This window comes from Dipodomys merriami, unplaced genomic scaffold, assembly GCF_024711535.1.
Source record: "Dipodomys merriami isolate MVZ:Mamm:240054 unplaced genomic scaffold, mDipMer1.0.p SCAF_116, whole genome shotgun sequence".
NCBI classification, from domain to species: Eukaryota; Metazoa; Chordata; class Mammalia; order Rodentia; family Heteromyidae; genus Dipodomys; species Dipodomys merriami.
In genome coordinates, this window is record NW_027202449.1 from 3,921,775 (window position 1) to 3,939,380 (window position 17,606).

Sequence of the window (17,606 nt, forward strand, 5' to 3'; positions counted from 1 at the left end):
TTAATTCAAAGCTGTTGCTCTCTTAACTCTGTGTGTGTGTGTGTGTATGTCTGTGTGTGTTAGAGCAGATTGACTGTTGTCACTAATCACTCAGTACCAACTGGCTGTTTTTCTCTTGTCCCCCAGGGAAAACACGACACCCCAAGCCTGAGCTGGCCTCGAGTGCCCTTTGGAAGGACAGTACCTGCAGGCAGTGTCTCTACCTTCAGCTGGAGCATGTGGAGAAGGAGCTGAGGCTGGTGGTGCCTAGGGCCTTCCCACAGCACCACAGCTATGCTCAGGCCCTCAGGCAGCTGCAGACCTTGAAACGCTGTCTCGGAGGACAGTGTGGCCCCCGGGTCCCAGCACATACCAGGTCATCCACTTCCCCAGGGACTAAGTGGGCTTGGCCATGGGATAGCACATCCTGACCAACCTTAAAAGGATACCTCCCCTCCCCGCTGACCTCCCAGGAGGAAGGGATTCAGGGTTCCTATGAACATTCTGGTGAACAGAGCTATTTTTGGAAGATACAGCCCCCAAGTGTAACTATATTCATATAGTTATTTCCTGGTTGTGTACCTTCAAGCCAGCCCTCAACCTCTCTGAGCCTATTTCTTCATCTATAAAATGGGAATAATGCCTATCTCCTGATTCAAACTGAAAATACATTGTGTTTTGCAATAACTAGTAAAATTTTAATCCAGGCATAGCATCATACCTGTAGTTGTAGTTACTCAGGAGGTTGAGATTGATAGAATTGAGGGTCAAGTTCAGCCCAGGCAAAAAGTGAGTGAGAGCCTCATCTCAACCAATAGCTGGGTATGGTGGTATGTACCTGTCATCTTGGTTACATGGAAAGGGAAAATAGGAGGGCTGTGATCCAAGCAAGCCTGGGCATAAATGAGAGCCCCTATTCAGAAAATAGCTAAAGCAAAAACGGCTGAGGGTATGGCTCAAGTGGTAGAGCTCTGCCTAACAAGCACCAGGCTGTGATCTCAACCCCAAGTACCACAGAGAGAGAGAGAGAGAAAGAGAGAGAGAGAGACAGAGAGAGAGAGAGAGAGAGAGAGAGAGAGAGCCAGGTTACCAGATGTCATTAAGGGATTGATAGGTGACAATGGCACAGAAATTTGGTAAGAAAATGACGTTTGAGAAGCATTCTGAAGTAATTAGGGATGATTTTGTATAATCTCGAATTTACTTTTAAATATTCCATCTGTACCCCCTAAAAAGGAAGGAGGTGAGGACAGAAAGAATGAGTGCAACAAGGTGAGTAAATGCCACTGCTCTTATTTGGCCAACTACAGAATGGCCCTCCAAAGGAGGTGCAGATTACAGAGGGGGAAACGAAGGGCTAACTGGTCAACCATCTTGGCAAAGGTCATGCAAATGATGAGAACAGATTGGGATTTGAACTTGAGTCTGCTGGTGCCACCCTGACTGTCAACCTTCCTTTGCAGAACTCCTCAGGCCAGCAGGCCCCTTCGAGGTCTGCCCTGGTGGTGTGTCCTGGTGGGCTGGCTCCTGGTGGCGGCCACAAGTGGTGTGGCGGCCTTCTTCACCATGCTCTACGGCCTGCACTACGGGCACGCCAGCTCCTTCAGGTGGCTCATCTCCATGGCTGTCTCCCTTGTGGAGAGTGTGTTCATCACACAGCCACTTAAGGTCAGGACTCTTGCCCCAAACCAACCACCTTCACCTGCCTATGAATAGTCCTGTCCTCAGGCTTAGGGATCCTTCCTTGATGCACTCAACAAACAATATATGAAGCACCACCTCTGAGAAAGAGGAAGAAAGGAGGAAGAAAGGCTGTGCTGGGATGTGGGGAGAGCTGCAGAAAGGAGGGGACACCTTGACAAATCCCCCACACCACACCTACCTTACCCACATCTACCATTCTACCCTGAACAGCCGTGACAGTAAGACTCAAAAACCTGTGAGCACCCACCAGGTTTTATGGGGTTACCCTTTATGGGGTACAGGTTAGGTTAGGAGACTATTGAGAAAGGGTGTGTGCTGAGCCTTGTTCACAAGGTGCAGTCTTTGGGGTATGTATGTCCTCAATGTAGGGAAGCAGGGGTGGGATCAGGGTGGGATCAGGGTGGGATCGTAACTCCATGCATCAAGATGAGACCCTTTAGGCAGGCGAGCAGCAGGTGGGAAAGCTCAGGTGAGTTCAAAGACTTGCCAGTCTCTGATGGGTGGCCCCCACCTCTCCTAAGACTAGCCTCCATGGAGGACTTTCTCACCTTGCTGCTCTAAGAGGCCAGCTCCTGTATCCTGTGCACAGATGGGCCCCCAATCCTGTTCCCCTCAGACCAGCCTTACAGTGACCACTGCAGTCTTAGGGTTCACACTGGTGATTTTCAGGTGCTAGGCTTTGCTGCTTTCTTTGCACTGGTCTTGAAGAGAGAAGACGAGGAGGACAATGTATCCTTGCTGCAGGAACATCTGCATGGCCCAGGTAATAGGGTCTTGGTGGGAAGAGTCAGGGGTCTGGCTTTCCTACAATCTCTGCAGGATCCTGGGCACAGGTGTTCCCCAGTCCCCATTCTCCACCAGCCTTCATGCAGGATTTGTGAGTCACTCCAAGCCAGCCAGACAATAGTGTCTTCCTCCTTGTCTCCTGAGCAGCCTCATTCCTTCCCTGACAACTCACTCCCTCTGACCCTTCCTTCAGCCGGAAGAACTACTTCCGGGCCCCTGCTTCCTATCATGGCTGCCCTCCTCAACGCAATCCTCAGCAGGCAGCTTGCTTCCTAAGATGCATGTTCCCAGGCTTTAAAACGAAAACCAACGGACAAGCAGCTTGCAGATGCTGAAAAAACGGCTGTATACTACAGCCTCGGGACCACAAGTAGGCAAACTACAGAGAGGGCCAAATCTGACACCCTCCCACACTCTGGATTTGTGTTTTTCAGTACTGAGGACCACATCCTCGTCCAACAACTTGAGCTACATCCCACTCTTCCCTCTACACCTGAGTTTGTAGATGAAGCTTTATGGGCACATGGCCATGCTGACCCCTGTTTTAAGAAGTCACTGACCCTTCCTCCCTACTTCTCAACCAGGACCCCCAGAGCAAAGCTGGTGACAGTGAAAGTGTACACCAACACAAGCCAACAAGACACAATCAACTGTGTAGTAATCACTCTTGACTTATAGAGGAAATAATGGGAAACCCACAAACAAGCCACGTGCATCCCCCATTGTGCAGTGTGGGTACCTTGATCTGAGCTTGTGCTCTTCCATTCCAGGGTAGTTTTGGCTTTTCATATCCAAAAAGTCCATTAAAGTCTTCTTTCAAGACCAAAGGTTAATTTTTCTCCAAAGAGATGCAGCCTCCAAAACAATTAAATATTAATTCAAATGTTCCTTTGGCAAATCTTCAGGCTGTGTGCCAGAAAACTCAGGAACATAATTTGCACAGAAATCATCCATTGTTGGATGCAGTTGGATTTTAGTAAATTTACAGGGTTATGTAACCATGGCTACAATTCAGATTTAGAGAAGCTTTGTCACCCTAGGCAGGGCCTTGTGATCCAGCTGAAGTCAGCCCTCCCCTCCCCTCAGGTAACCTGGCACTGACTAGATGAATGGTCACCGGCCCTGGAATAAATGGGCATCTAGGAAGGCAACAGCTAAGTGTGAATTGAGATGCAAACAAGAAGGTTGGGAGAGAACAAGACATCGCAGGCCTCTCTTTTGAGGTGGCACCTAAGCTGCTCTCTGAAGGATAGGGGGAGGGAAAGACTGCACACTGGGTATGTGTGAAGGCCCTGAGGTGGGACAGAACTGATACTTTTATTGCAACCACTGACAGTTTGGCTGGAAACATGGGTTTGGGTTGGGGGGGCAGGGCTGGGGAGCAGGTCGTGCAGGGCATAGGGGATCTGGGGTAATGAGGGATGAGAGGCATGATCTGTTTTATAATTTTCTAGAGGTCTCTCTGCTTTTGGACACCCGAGATAGTAGATCACAAGTGGAAATGAGTCCAAGAGGGAGGCAAGAGGTGACAAATGCTGTTGGGGTCCAAAAGATGATTGGTGAAGGCAGAGCCCTGTGGCTGCAGACCCCCATCTGGGGACTGCTGCCTCCTTGTCTCTGCAGGCCCCTGTACCCAGTCCCGAATGCGCAGACACAGCAGCAAGGACTACCAGCCACCTCTTGCTGCCGCTGTTGAGAGGATGAAAACCACTCGCCTCAAGGAACAGAAAGCCTATGCCCTCATCAGAGAAGTCGTGGGTAGGTGGCCTTCCCCTGGTTCTCAGCACAGACTCAGAAGGTACTGTGTGCAACCTCAGAAGTGCCTCGTGACCTCCAAGCTTCCATTTCCCTAGATCACCACTCACTGTACTTAACCACGTGTTTTGGTGGGGCTCCATGGCCCTTAGGGTCTTCTGAGCTCTCTCCTATGGCTCCACTGCCCCAAGTCCCCCCTCTTGATACCCCAAGCCCTGAGTTCTATCCACACTGGCCTTTGCAGCTCCCAGGATCCCCTGCACTCTTCTGAACCCAGGTTTTGACCAGACTGTTCTATCTGATCTGCCTGGAATGTGCCCACGCTTCCTTGCACCTTTCCTTTGGTTGATTTCAGCCCAATCACCATGCCATCAGAGAGGCTCTCCCCAGGCCTCTGCCTCTCCTCTGCCTCGGCCAGACTTCAGTGTCTTCACCCAGGTCTCTCCAAAGCAGACTGGGTACAGGCAGATCCAGAAGTGATCCCAGAAACATTGGTAGGAAGGAGGCCCACCAGGAGGGAACGAAGCCATGATGGGTTCAGCCCTGCAGAGGACCTCAGGGACAGCATGTAGTCCACTCCAAAATGATCCTACTCACGAGTGTCCATCTACGTCTGCATGGGGGGAGATTCTCAGAATGCAGATGCCTGGGCCCTGGCCCAGACCCTCACATCACACTCCCATCCCCAGAGTGTCAGGTGGCACACGGGGGCAGCCATGTCCACTGTCAGTATTGTAGCCTCAGCAATGTAATGAGGCACATGCCCCATTTACATTTTCTATTTAAGAAACATGTATGATCTTTTCGACCAAATTGTACAACAGGCTACACAGGGGCTGAATCCCTTGCCATGGTCAAGGAGGGAGGAAGAGCTAGTATCTGAACCCAGAGAGAATACCTTCTAGTATCTGAACCCAGAGAGAATACCTTCTAGTATCTGAACCCAGAGAGAATACCTTCTGGTCTGTGTGCTTCACTCCCCTCTGCTGTCTCCACAAGGATCAGTTCTGCTGGTCTTGGTGGGGAGGGGGGACGAGGGGGGGGCAGTGGTCTGGCCTCCAAGACCTCCACTGTCTGGAGCCCTGCACCACAGAATTTTCTGCCCAGACTACCTGACTGCGACTGTGCATCTTTTCAAGCATACCTGGGCTTCCTGTGGATGCTGCTGCTGGTGGCCTATGGGCAGAGGGATCCCAGTGCTTACCACTTCAACAGGCACCTTGAGCACAGCTTCACACAAGGCTTCTCCGCTGTCCTGGGCTTCCAGGGGTTCTTCGAATGGGCCAATACTACCCTCATGAACAACCTGTATGGTCATCACCCAGGTACAGTCCCCAGACACGTAGATTGAGCTACTGTCTGGAAGCAGGTGCAGGTCACTTAGGAGTCCTGTGAGGCCTGGGCCACCAACTCGCCTGTGATTCTAATCAGAGAATGTCTTTTTATTTGGAGACAGGGTCTCACTATGTAATATAGCCCAAGCTGGTCCTGAGCTGGCAATCCTCCTGCCTCAGCCTCCCAAGTGCTTGGATTACAGGTGTGAGAATATCTTTAGGTGAAATCAAGTGTACTAGGAAAAAACATGATGAAAAAAGCCAAGCCTGGTACACCACAACATGTCCTTAGAACTACAAATCACTGAGAATGGCTACTTCAGGAGGGGAAGGGAGGCCTGTGTGAAGCAGAGTAGGAGCTACAGATAGGAATCTGCACATGAAGGAGCTCAGTGGTTCATGGTTTATCCTTAAGGACAAGAGGCATCCTGAGAGGGAGCCCCATGAATCTGTGTTCTGAGAAGGGTTCCAGTGGAAGCTGGCATAGAAGGGTAGGCGAATCAGGATGCTGGGGGGAACACAACTGTTATGGCAGGGGTTGATGCAGTGGCGATGGAGCCAGTGGTGATGGAGAAAAGGGACTGGTGCATACAACATAAAAGCGGCTGTGTTGCTGGCATGTAACCATTAAGATGTGTGTGGGTTGGGGAAAGGGTACAGGTGGATGACAGGATGGTAGAGTACAATCCCCTTCCCTCGAAGAACTTATGCAGGGAGTGAGTAGGTGCAAGATGGAGAGGGGAGGAGGTCATTTGAATGAATGGCTGGCCCTGAGCTTCTCTTGGCTGTCGCTCTATTAGGTACCCTTTAGTTCCTATCAGCATCTGCACCAGGGGAAGGGAATGTGTTTCGGTTGCTGGACTTTCCCACCTTGTGTTCATCTTTAGGCTTTGTCACTGATGGGAACTCCAAACTGGTTGGCAGTGCCCACGTTCGCCAAGTGAGGGTCCGGAAAAGCTCCTGTCCGCTTGCCCAGCAGCTTCAGGCTTCCTTTGATGGATGCCACGCCCCCTATTCCTTGGATGTTGAAGACCTGGCAGACTACGGGGAAGGCTGGACCGCCTCCGCCCCTAATACCAGCAGTGACTTCCCCCAGGCTTGGGAATACCAGAGCCAGCGTCAGCGTCGGGGCTTTCCCATGTGGGGCAAACTCACAGTGTACGGGGGAGGAGGCTATGTGGTCCCCCTGGGGACCGATCGCAAAAACGCGTCAAGGTAAAGCTGACTCGATTCTCTTGCCACTGAGTGGAGCCGTTGTTAAGAGTTCATGTTGGATTGGAAAAGGCAACCTTCGTGTAGGCTTGGGCCAGGTTAATTCCCATCACTGTGGGAGAGGCTGAGAGGAGACAATCATTCAAGTCATATTTTGGGGTCCCAGAAATATGCAATGAAATATGTAATGAAAGAAATATTCCCCTCCAGCAATTGTTACTATGCACGCGCGTGCACACACATACATACACGTTCATTGGTTCTCCTGCAACATTTGGAGGCACTGCTGTTAACACCCGTTTTGGTGTTAACAAGGTATGGAGAAGTCAGTAGCTGACCCAAGAGGCAGCCAGGCTTTGAGGCCAGGGCCCTCTGCCACCACCAGGGCTCCTGTTCTTTCTACCCTACCTGGAAGCCAGTTCTCAAAGCTGATCCAGGAGAGCTGCCAGCCTAGAGTGACCTTGGGAGCTGCAGCTGTGGCTTACCTCAGCCCCCCCCCCACCCAGTTTAGAAGCTTCCTCTAATACAATGACTCTCAGACTTGTCCAAGCACATATCCCCAGGCTCCCTGGGCCCAGTGTTTCTGATGCAGCAGGTCTTGGATGGGGCCTGAGACTCTCAATTTCCAACAACTTCTCAGATGCTTGTCTGGGGATCTCCCACTTTGAAAAGTTCCACTATAATGGCCACAAGACCACATGTGCCAAAATTTAATGCCATGCACCAGCATACTGTGACCATCCCCTTGGAACAGATAGCACCAGAGTCCCAGGAGCAGAGAGGACAGAGGGAGGGAGGGAGGGAGAGAGAGAGACAAAGAGGGAGGGTGGGAGGGAGGGAGAGAGACAAAGAGGGAGGGTGGGAGGGAAAGAGGGAGGGGGAGAGAGAGAAAGGAAAAGGTTTGGATAGGAAGCTGGTCTTGTCCAGGGGCTGAAAAGCAGGGATGAGGATGCATGATGAAGACACTCTAAAGAACCTTCTTTCCTACAGAATACTCCAGTATCTCTTTGACCACACCTGGCTGGACACCCTGACCAGGGCTGTGTTTGTGGAGTTCACTGTCTACAATGCCAATGTTAACCTGTTCTGTGTTGTCACACTCATGCTGGAGACCAGTGCTCTGGGTGAGCTGCCTTGCCTAGAAACCCTGCCACCCCCACCCCCCATCCCCCACCCCCCACCCCCATCCCAGGCCAAGTCTCCTGAGTCTCCCGACCAGCTAGGCCCCACCTCCAAGAGGCTAGGGGGTTGGGTCCTGATTTTTCCCTGATGCTGTACATCCCTAGCTCCCAAAAGTCCAGGCACTGGAGTGGTCTTGTCTCCCTCATTATCCCAAAAGGACCTGGGTGGAGTTTGATGGCAGTTGGTGCATCTCACCGTATTGGAGGTGGGGTGGGGAGTCTCAGTGAGGGTCTGCCAGGGACTTCATAGAAGGTTACCTGAAAGAATATTTTAGACATAGTATAGTTCCTAAATCCACACTGGAAGTACATTTTGTCTCCTAATCCAGCGCGTGCGCGCGCGCGCACACACACACACACACACACACACGATACCAAGGCCTCACAAACGATATTTACTTTAACTCTATGTGGGATGCTGTTGTAATTCATGTTCATTCTATTTCTTTCTCCTTACCGTTCATCATTAAAATGCTAATCACAACTACTAAAAACAAAAAACAAACTTCAATTAAAAGCATTTTGCTTCCCAGGAACTTTCTTCACACATGCAACTCTGCAGAGCCTGCGTCTGTACCCCTTCACCGATGGCTGGCACCCCTTCGTGGTGGTAGCAGAGCTGCTTTACTTCGTCTTCCTCTTCTACTACATGGTGGTGCAGGTGAGGGGGATGTGGGACACCCAGGGCAGAGATGGAGTTGGGGGGAACCTGATCCTTGACCCTCCCCTCTCCCACTCTTTGAAATGGGGCCTGAAGGGGGAGGAAGGAACATCTTTGCTTTAGGTATCTGCCTGGAAACCTCAGGTCCTGACAGCTGAACTCAGCTTCTGTCTACAGCCTAGCCTGGGAAGGAGGTCCTGTGGCTACTGAACCTTCTAAGAGCGGGCGATAGGGGGAGAGGAGTCTCTGAGTTCAGGCTGGGGAGCTCTGTGCACCTTTTACTGTCATCTGTGGTCCCTGGTAATCGGGAAAAATCCCTCACCACCTTCACTGATGTGCTGTACCAGGAAGGCACAGCTGTTGATGAGAATTTGAAGATGTTGCCAGAAACAGGTGATATGCCCCCCCCACCTCCCACTAAAAGTGTACATGGGATGGAAACCTAAAGGCATACAGTATCTTGGGATCTGTCCTCTGCTTCAGTAATTCTTTTAAGTCAAGGTGTGTTTGGGGCTTACGTATGAGAAGTACTGTCCTAAGAACACAAAAGCCCAGAGTTGTTATTTATCCAAAGTTATATGTCTTTTTTTTCTATTTTGCTGTGCTATGTATAGAACCCAGGGCATCATGCATGCTAGGCAAGCTCTGTCACTGAGCTATATCGCCAGCCCCCATCATCAACATTTGAATCCAGAGTATAATGCCTGACCTTCATATTCACCACCTATGCCAGAAAATGAGCCTCATAAAACAGGATGCCAGCCCAGTGTCATAGCTCACACTTGTCATTAGCCTTCTGGAGGCTGAGGTAGGAAGATTTTGAGTTTGAGGCCAGCCTGGGCTATCTAACAAACTCTGTCTCAAAAAATAACCAACAAAGGGCTGGGAAGGTGGCTTCGTGATAGAGTGCTTGCCTTATATGCATTAGCCCCGGGTTTGATTCCTCAGCACTACATAAGCAGAAAAAGCCAGAAGTGGTGCTATGGTTCAGGTAATAGAGTGCTATCCTTGAGCTGAAGAGCTGAGGGACAGCACCCAGGCCCAGAGTTCAGGCCCCATGACCAACCAAACAACAACAACAAACACAATCAATAATTCAAAAAAACAAAAACAAAAATGAGACTACATCTGTACATTCCTTCCTCCTCTCTACAGAAAGCAGCATTAGTACTGAATAAGCATTAGACCAGCATGTGAGGTGCATCATGGGTAATGCACTCAGAGATCACTGACAGAAAGAAAACTCATGTGCTTATACAGACAGGCAGATGCCACCCACCACACTTGTCCTTAGGTGAGAGGGCCTGGACTGGACACACCATCTATCACCTCCTCCATCCTAAAGTCACCTGGTCCTCGGGTCACCAGTATTTACTAACTGCCTTAAAAGGAAAGACAGACTTGACCTTTGTGACTGGGAGTTTGGTAACTTGAGTCAGGTGTCTGTGGAGTTGGCTCCTGCCCACTTAGGGACCCTAGAAATAACTGGGGTACTACCTTCCTCTATAACCACACACCGAAGAGACGGTTCCCAGGTCCTTGAGAAAGACTTTTCCTAGGCAGAAAGCTATCAAGAGGCTTGTTTAGGTTTCAAAAAGATATATCTTCAAGAAGCAGGGAGAGAGTTTACAATGACAGGTTTTCTAAAGACTCTGAAAAGCAAGGGACTGAAGGAGAATCTCTCTTTGCATGGGGAAAAAGGGTTTTTTCCCCCTTATTAGATATTGTATTTACTCTCATAAGTCCTTCAGTTGGAGCTAGGGGTGGGAGCAAGTGAGGCTGTGTACAAGGCTGGGAGAGGCCTCAAGGCATTTTGCCAACAGGGCCAGGACCTCTGAGCCTCCCCAGGCCTTGTTTCCCAGTCCCTGCTTTCCTGGCTGGGAGTGGCAGTCAGGACCACTGCTTCTGACAGAATCTTGGCTCCTTTCCCAGGGCAAGCTCATGAAGAGGCTGAAGTGGGGCTATTTCAGCAGCAAGTGGAACCTTCTAGAACTGGCCATCATCCTAGCCAGCTGGAGTGCTCTGGCGGTGTTTGTAAAGAGGGCTGTGCTCGCAGAGCGTGACCTGCAGTACTACCGGGAGCACAGGGCAGGGTAAGTGGTCGCCTCTCAGCTTCCCGACACCCACCCCCCCCCCCCCGCTTATTTCCCCCCTTCCCTCCAGCTGTAGGAAGGATACCTCGGGGACCTTGCTGACCTAACCCTCCGCTCACCGCAGGGCCCTCAGCAGAAGTAACTGCAGGTGCCCCCTAGATTCAGGGGTGGGGTCTGGAGCACATACGACTGGAAAGGATTCTTTACGACAAAGTATAATATCACTTTACATGTGCATACAGCATTGGTTTGGGTTCCACCCAGATTTGGAGAAGACATGTTGGAAGAGACAGTGCCACAGTGAGCAGTCTCTGAGGGCACACATCAAGTGTTCATTCTGTCCCAGGCAGGATGGATTAACTCATGTCTAATACTCATAGGATAAACAGGAATGGATGAAGGTGGATGGTATCATCACTCCACTTCGCACAGAAACAGAAACTCAGAAACCCAGGTGACTACCAGGGCCACACAGTAGAAAGGTAGAAAAGATGTAATTAGATCTACCTTTTAGCTAGGTACCAGTGGTCATGCCTATAATCCTAGCTACTCAGGAGGCAGAGATCTAAAGACTGCGGTTCAAAATGAGGCAGGACAGGAAAGTCCATGATATTCTTATCTCAAAAACAACAAAAAGCCAAAAAGGTGGAATTGTGGCTCAAGTGTTAGACACTAGCCTTGAGTGAAAATACTAAAGGATAGTGCCAAGACCATGAGTTCAAGCCCCAGTAACAGCATGCACGTGTGCATGGACACCCTTACCCCCACCCCCCTAGATTATGTGGCTCCAGGATCAAATGGCTTGCTTTGGGTAATTGCATTTTTCCCATCACCCTTTTTACAGATATATCTAACATTAGACTTATTGTTGAAAGTCACCCATTGTGATAAAAGCATTGATAAAAGCACAGCCTCACCTATTTTAATATTTCTGAGACCTCTAAGAATATTATCATCCCCCACTTTTTATTTTTTGTGGTGCTGAGGAATTGAGCTCAGGGCCTCATGCACGCTAGGCAAGCGCTGTACCACTAAGCCACATCCCCAGCCCCCTTACCTCACTCTTTAAAAAAAAAAACAACAACAAATGACAAAATCATTTGTAATGAGTTTCAGAGAGGTCAAGTTGCTGATACAAGATCACACAGAAAGTAAATAGAGGTCTCAGAATTTGAACTCCAGTCTAATGCTATATCATTCATTTAACAAACCAGCCTTGTGTCCTATGCTGGTTTGCCATGTGTCAAAACTATCAGACACGTGACAAACCAGTCATGTGATAAAACTACCTTCTTTGAAGGCTCCCTCAACAGAAATGTCTCCTATCAACAGCGTTCTCACAGGTCAGAAGTTGTCAGCAGACAGCTTTTCAGTAAAGCTGACGGTGAGCTTATATGAAATAGTCATTCACAAAACTTAGAGGTGCTTTAGCTCTGGAAAGGGTCAGCAAGGAACAACAGGCATGAGGGAGCAAATCCAGCCTCTGCTGTTTTTGTAAATAAGATTTGGCTTGGTTTGGTTTGGGTTTGGATTTTGGGGACAGATCCCTCCACTGATCCTCCTGCCTCTGATTGCCCAGCGTTGATATCACAGGCATGTGCCCCATGCCTGGTTTTATTGCAAAGCCAGCCCAGCCTTCTCCTCACGCATGATCCATGGCCGCCTTCTCACGACTACTATGGCTACACTGAGTCTCTGTCCCTGGTACCATCTGGCTCACACAGCCCTGAATGTGGACTCCCTGGACCTTCCCAGAAAGCCTATCAGCTACAGCTAGAAAACAAAGGCTTCGTTCTAGGAAGGAATGATGCCCTTGTTTGTGGTAGGTCCCCCAGGACCGCTGATGACACTGGATTGTCACTGTGCCCTCACTGGCCACGCTCTTTCCTCACCAGGATCCAAGCATGTTTCATTCTTTGTGTTGTTGTTGGTAGCAGGGCTTGAACTCTGAGCCTGGGCACTGTCCCTGAGTTCTTCAGCTCAAGGCTAGCGCTCTACTACTCGAGCCACAGCACCACTTCTGGCCTTCTGGTAGTTTATTGGAGATAAGAGTCTCATGGAGTTTCTTGCCCAGGCTGGCTTTGAAGTGTGATCCTCAGATCTCAGCTAGGATTACAGGCATGAGCCACTGGCGCCCAGCAGCATGTTTCATTCTTGACATCCACCCAGATGGATTTCCTATTTGCATGGCTCAAAAACAATTCTACAGCAGAGTGACTGTGACAGTGTCAGTGACTTTCTGACACTGAATGTCAGAAAGCATAAGTGAAATCTGCTAGTTTAACAGAAACCTGACCATAATTTGAATTAGGTTTCTTTTTTTTTTTGGTGGTGGTGGTAGATATTGAATCCTTCAACCCAACACCTCACCCATGCTAAGCAAGGGCTCCAGCATTGAGCATGCCCAGTGAACCCAAGCTCAGTTAAGGCTGAAATTAATATTGAAAACCTCAATTAACTTTGATTGATCAATTAACTTGGATCAATCAAGCAAAGTTTTGTGTTTATTTCAGAAATATAACAAATTTCAGGAGTTTTGCTGTTTTTACAGTCAGTCCTTCAAATTTTTCCTTTCCTTTCTTTTCTTTTTCTGGGACTCAAACCCCCTTGATGTACACTAAGCACCTACTCTACTACTGAGCTATACTATGACTCAAATCCTGAATTTTAATAAAAGTTATTAATTTTAAATTATTTGCTTCCTTGTTTACATAGTCTCAGCTCTGACCCCTTATTAGGGTACAGGGAGAGGACCCCAACCCTGCAGCCCGGCCACTGATCAGAGCTATTCTCTCTGACTGTCCAAATGTGTTTCCCCTCCCCTGCTCTTCCGTCCCCTCCTTCTCCTCTCCTTCCCTTCCCTTCCTGTTGGTCCTGGAGATTGATCTCAGGGCCTTGTACATGTGAGTGACCACTGAGCTGCAGCCCAGCCCCATAATCACATTTATAAATTATATGATATTAATGGTATTGTTAAATATAAGGACCAACATTTAATATTGGTTATATTATGTAAAAATTATATATCCGTACTAAGTCCTTATACTAGCTTGGGATTCTATAGTTTTCTGTAACTTGTTTTTGTCCTTCATGTCAATAGGAAATATCCATGTCATTTTTAATGATATACTACTATTAAGACTGATTTAAAATGGAAGGGCAGGAGAAGGATGAAGGACAAGCTGGGATATTGGAAAGAATCTGGGCTTTAATGTCAGACACACCTGGACTATTCATTCTTGCACTCACAAGTGTGTCACCATTTAGTCACTAGCTGTGTGACTTGGTGCTAACTCCCAATCCTTACCTGTGAAATGGTGATAGGAAGATATGATCTTGATGTTCAGATGAGACAGAGCAACTGAGGTTCTTACTTAGCACAATGAATAGATAGAACTCCCCTCTTTCCTTCAAATATAAGGCCAGCTGTGGATACATGTGCAGGATGCAGAACATCTGGTGATCCTAAAGCAGAAAGTCCCTTCCCTTCATCCTCCTCACCCTGAGATGATTCCTCCAGATTCCTCCAGAGTTCTCCATTAAACAAAACTGCTAGTTAAAGACTCCATCAACAAGGAGTTGTCAAGGAGCTATCATGATATCATCACCATCATCACTAACACCATCACTCTCTTCATCATTGCTGTCATCACCATCACCATCACCACCCATCAGCAGCTGTCATCCCCACCATCCTCCTCCTCACTGCCAGTGTCGTCACCATCGCTGTCATCACCATCACCACCCATCAGCAGCTGCATCACTGCTGTCATCCCCACCATCCTCCTCATCACAGTTATCAACACCATTATGGCTCTGAGATCATGATACGTCTAATCCTGCATCCTGAGATGGCAGTACATCTAATGCTACATCCGGAGAGCCTCTGGCTGCCCTGCTCATGGCCTCCTATTTTGGTCCCACAGAGGTATCAGCTTCAGTGAGACAGCATCAGCCGATGCTGCCCTCGGATATATCATTGCCTTCCTGGTACTCCTGTCCACGGTGAAGCTTTGGCACCTGCTCAGGCTGAATCCCAAAATGAGCATGATCACGTCGGCTCTTTGCCGGGCCTGGGGTGACATTTCAGGCTTTACCACCGTCCTTGTTATCATGTTCCTGGCCTATTCCATCGCGGTGAGTGACTCTCTTGGGAAAATCTCAGAACTGGTCTCTACGAAGCTTAGCTACTTTGTAGCCTGGAGGGGACAATTAGGGAGACCCTGGGACCCTGAGGGAGATGGTAGAGCTTCTGAGTTTAGATCTTTTAACTGGGATCTGTGGTGTGGTCACCTCAACGGCAAAGACTGAGGGCTTCAGTAGAATAGGTTTTTGCTGCTCTAGACTCTAAGTCATGAACTTGGTAGGACCAATGCCCTAACCAGCCCCTTAGCACCTGAGAGCATTTTGATGATCATGTCTATTTGCGACAAATCCAAAAAAAAAAAAAAAGCATTGAATGTTCAACTCTTTTTTTTTCACCATGAAGTAATATGAGAAGCAAAGACACTTTTCTGAGCCTTTGCATCCAAATACACACCCCTGACTCTCACACTCACCCAAGTATATGATTTCTGCAATACTCAGTATTGTCTGAGACCAGAAATGACAACTCGGGATGGGGGTGAGGGGAACTGGGCCTTCCTCTGATACCACAGTCCTGGGAAATTCTTGAGGATGTGTTGTGGTGGGGGAAAGGCAGTGTCCAAGATAGAAGCAGCCCCCTGTCCGCCCAGTGCAACTCCCTGGGGCAGAGCTGGGGTCTCAGAGCATCCAGTTTCCTCACTGAGTCTTAGAGCAGCCATATGGCAAAAGGCCATAGTGGCTGAGATAGTGGGTGCCTGAACCCTAGGAGGCTCAGAGAGCTCCCGGTGCTGGGTGATGTGGAGCTGGGATCACCCACAGACTATGAGCACAGCCAAGGTCCTGGAGGAGGTTACTGGTGAACACACCTGCAGAACATGCAACACATGAATGCACACATGCACACATGCACGTGCACATGTGCACACACACAGAGGCATGAGTGCAGGTACCAGTGTTTACACAGCTACACATGCAGACTCTCACATATATGCACATGCATGGTCTTGCATGCATGGACCTAAAGAGGGGACACACACATATCCCATCTCAAGCATTAGTGCATGTTTACACCCACCTCCCATAGGGACAGCTGAGCCAGGCCAGGCAGAGAAGGTAGTGGTGTGGGCCATGGCTGACAGCAGGATTGGTGTAGAAGGAAGGAGTCCCACATCTTCTCTTTCATCCATGAGCACTCTCTCTCTAACAGTCAAACTTAATATTTGGATGGCAACTCCGTTCCTACAAAAGCCTCTTTGATGCAGCAGAGACACTGATCAGCCTTCAGCTAGGGATCTTCAACTATGAAGAGGTAAGGAGGTGTGGACACTAAGTAAGGTCTGTACCAAACCTTCCTGAAAATGAGAAAAAGCACTCCCACCCTCCCCTCCTTGTGTCCCCTTTCCCAGGCTATCACATAGTCACATGATCCAGGACCCTTCCCTGGAGATCCTGCTCCTGAAACTCCAGGCATTCATTGACTCCTGGGGATGGGGTGGGGACTGTGCTGGAAGGTCTCCAGCAGGGTCAGCCTTGGCTGAATATGTGTGTGAGGATGCAGCAGGGGGCAGGGGTGCTGCCTGTTCCTCCTCTGGTCCTTCCCATCCTCAGCCCCAAGCAGAGGGACCTTCCTGGCTCCAAGCCCTCCCAGCTCTAAGGACTAAATTTCCTTCTGAGAGTTACAGCCAGGAGGGAGACACTAGGACACAGAATGCCAGGAATGACTGACTTTGTTCCTGGCAGGTGCTGGACTATAGCCCTGTGCTTGGTTCCCTCCTCATTGGGTCCTGCATTGTGTTTTTGACGTTTGTGGTACTGAATCTGTTTATCTCTGTCATTCTGGTGGCCTTCAGTGAAGAACAAAAACAAGATCAGGTGAGCTCTTGATCTTAAACTATCACTGACATTGAACTATGAGGAGACCAGCTGAGCTGTGGTGTTAACCACTGCAACTCAAAGTCCTAATAATTTTGTAGGAGGAGAAACTGAGGCCCAGTAGCAAATTACTTCCTGTAGCTCACAAGCAAGGGAAGGCAGAACTGAGGTCAGAACTGGGCTTCCTGCTTCCCAATTTGGAACTATTTACTACCCTAGTGACTGAACCACCAATTGCAGGCAGATTGCAGAGCAAGCAGAAGTAATAGCAATAATTAATAATAGTAATAATAACAATAAATGGAATAAAACATTCTGGGTAGCAATGATCTCAGAAGAAGGTCTAGTGCTGCTTAAATTTAGGTTCTGTAATCCAGCTTTTCCTGTCTGGTTTGGGATTTTAAAATGATACTAGGAAAACTCCAGAATGCTCAGCAGAGAGGAAGGAGCCCCAGACATAAGGGAGGAAACACATACTCCTCCCTTAAGAGTACAGAAAATCATAGCTTCTCCTTAGAAAGAAACCTCTGAAAAGGATGGCTTCAGATATGTCCCCTGGTTCTGTCTCCTTTGCAGCTGTCAGAGGAAGGAGAGATTGTGGATTTGCTCCTGGAAAAGATGCTCAGCTTCCTGGGTGTTGGATGTAAAAGAGAGATGCCTCAGAGCAGTGGCTAGCAGACCAAGTCACCCTTTGAGGCTCAGTTGACTCAGCCAGGATAAGCTTTGCCTGGGGTGTAAGCTATATATATATGTATGTATGTATAAAGAGATAGATATAAAGTTGGTATTATTGTAGAGACTATTTGTTCCAATGTCTTTCCTCCTCAAAATAAAAACTATATGGCATGGGAAAAAAATCTCTACAGCGTAATAATTTATTGTTTTTGTTGGTCAGCAGCTCCCTTTGAATGATGCCAGTTAAAACTCTTCCTAGAGATAGTTC

At 48.7% G+C, this 17,606-nt stretch overlaps 1 protein-coding gene across 1 annotated transcript in view; it reads left to right on the forward strand.

Moving 5' to 3' along the window:
- Positions 1-17,488, forward strand: part of LOC138822817 (polycystin-1-like protein 2) — a 67,541-nt gene extending 50,053 nt beyond the window's left edge. Inside the window, exons 31-43 of the mRNA XM_070015742.1 lie at positions 127-355; positions 1,443-1,647; positions 2,353-2,446; positions 4,093-4,227; positions 5,364-5,549; positions 6,446-6,773; positions 7,761-7,894; positions 8,485-8,612; positions 10,545-10,705; positions 14,632-14,842; positions 15,999-16,100; positions 16,532-16,663; positions 17,240-17,488. Of these exons, the coding sequence (XP_069871843.1) occupies positions 127-355; positions 1,443-1,647; positions 2,353-2,446; positions 4,093-4,227; positions 5,364-5,549; positions 6,446-6,773; positions 7,761-7,894; positions 8,485-8,612; positions 10,545-10,705; positions 14,632-14,842; positions 15,999-16,100; positions 16,532-16,663; positions 17,240-17,338 (2,144 nt within the window). The 3' untranslated portion in view covers positions 17,339-17,488. The remainder of the gene's footprint in view (positions 1-126; positions 356-1,442; positions 1,648-2,352; positions 2,447-4,092; positions 4,228-5,363; positions 5,550-6,445; positions 6,774-7,760; positions 7,895-8,484; positions 8,613-10,544; positions 10,706-14,631; positions 14,843-15,998; positions 16,101-16,531; positions 16,664-17,239) is intronic.
- Positions 17,489-17,606: the final 118 nt, after the last annotated feature.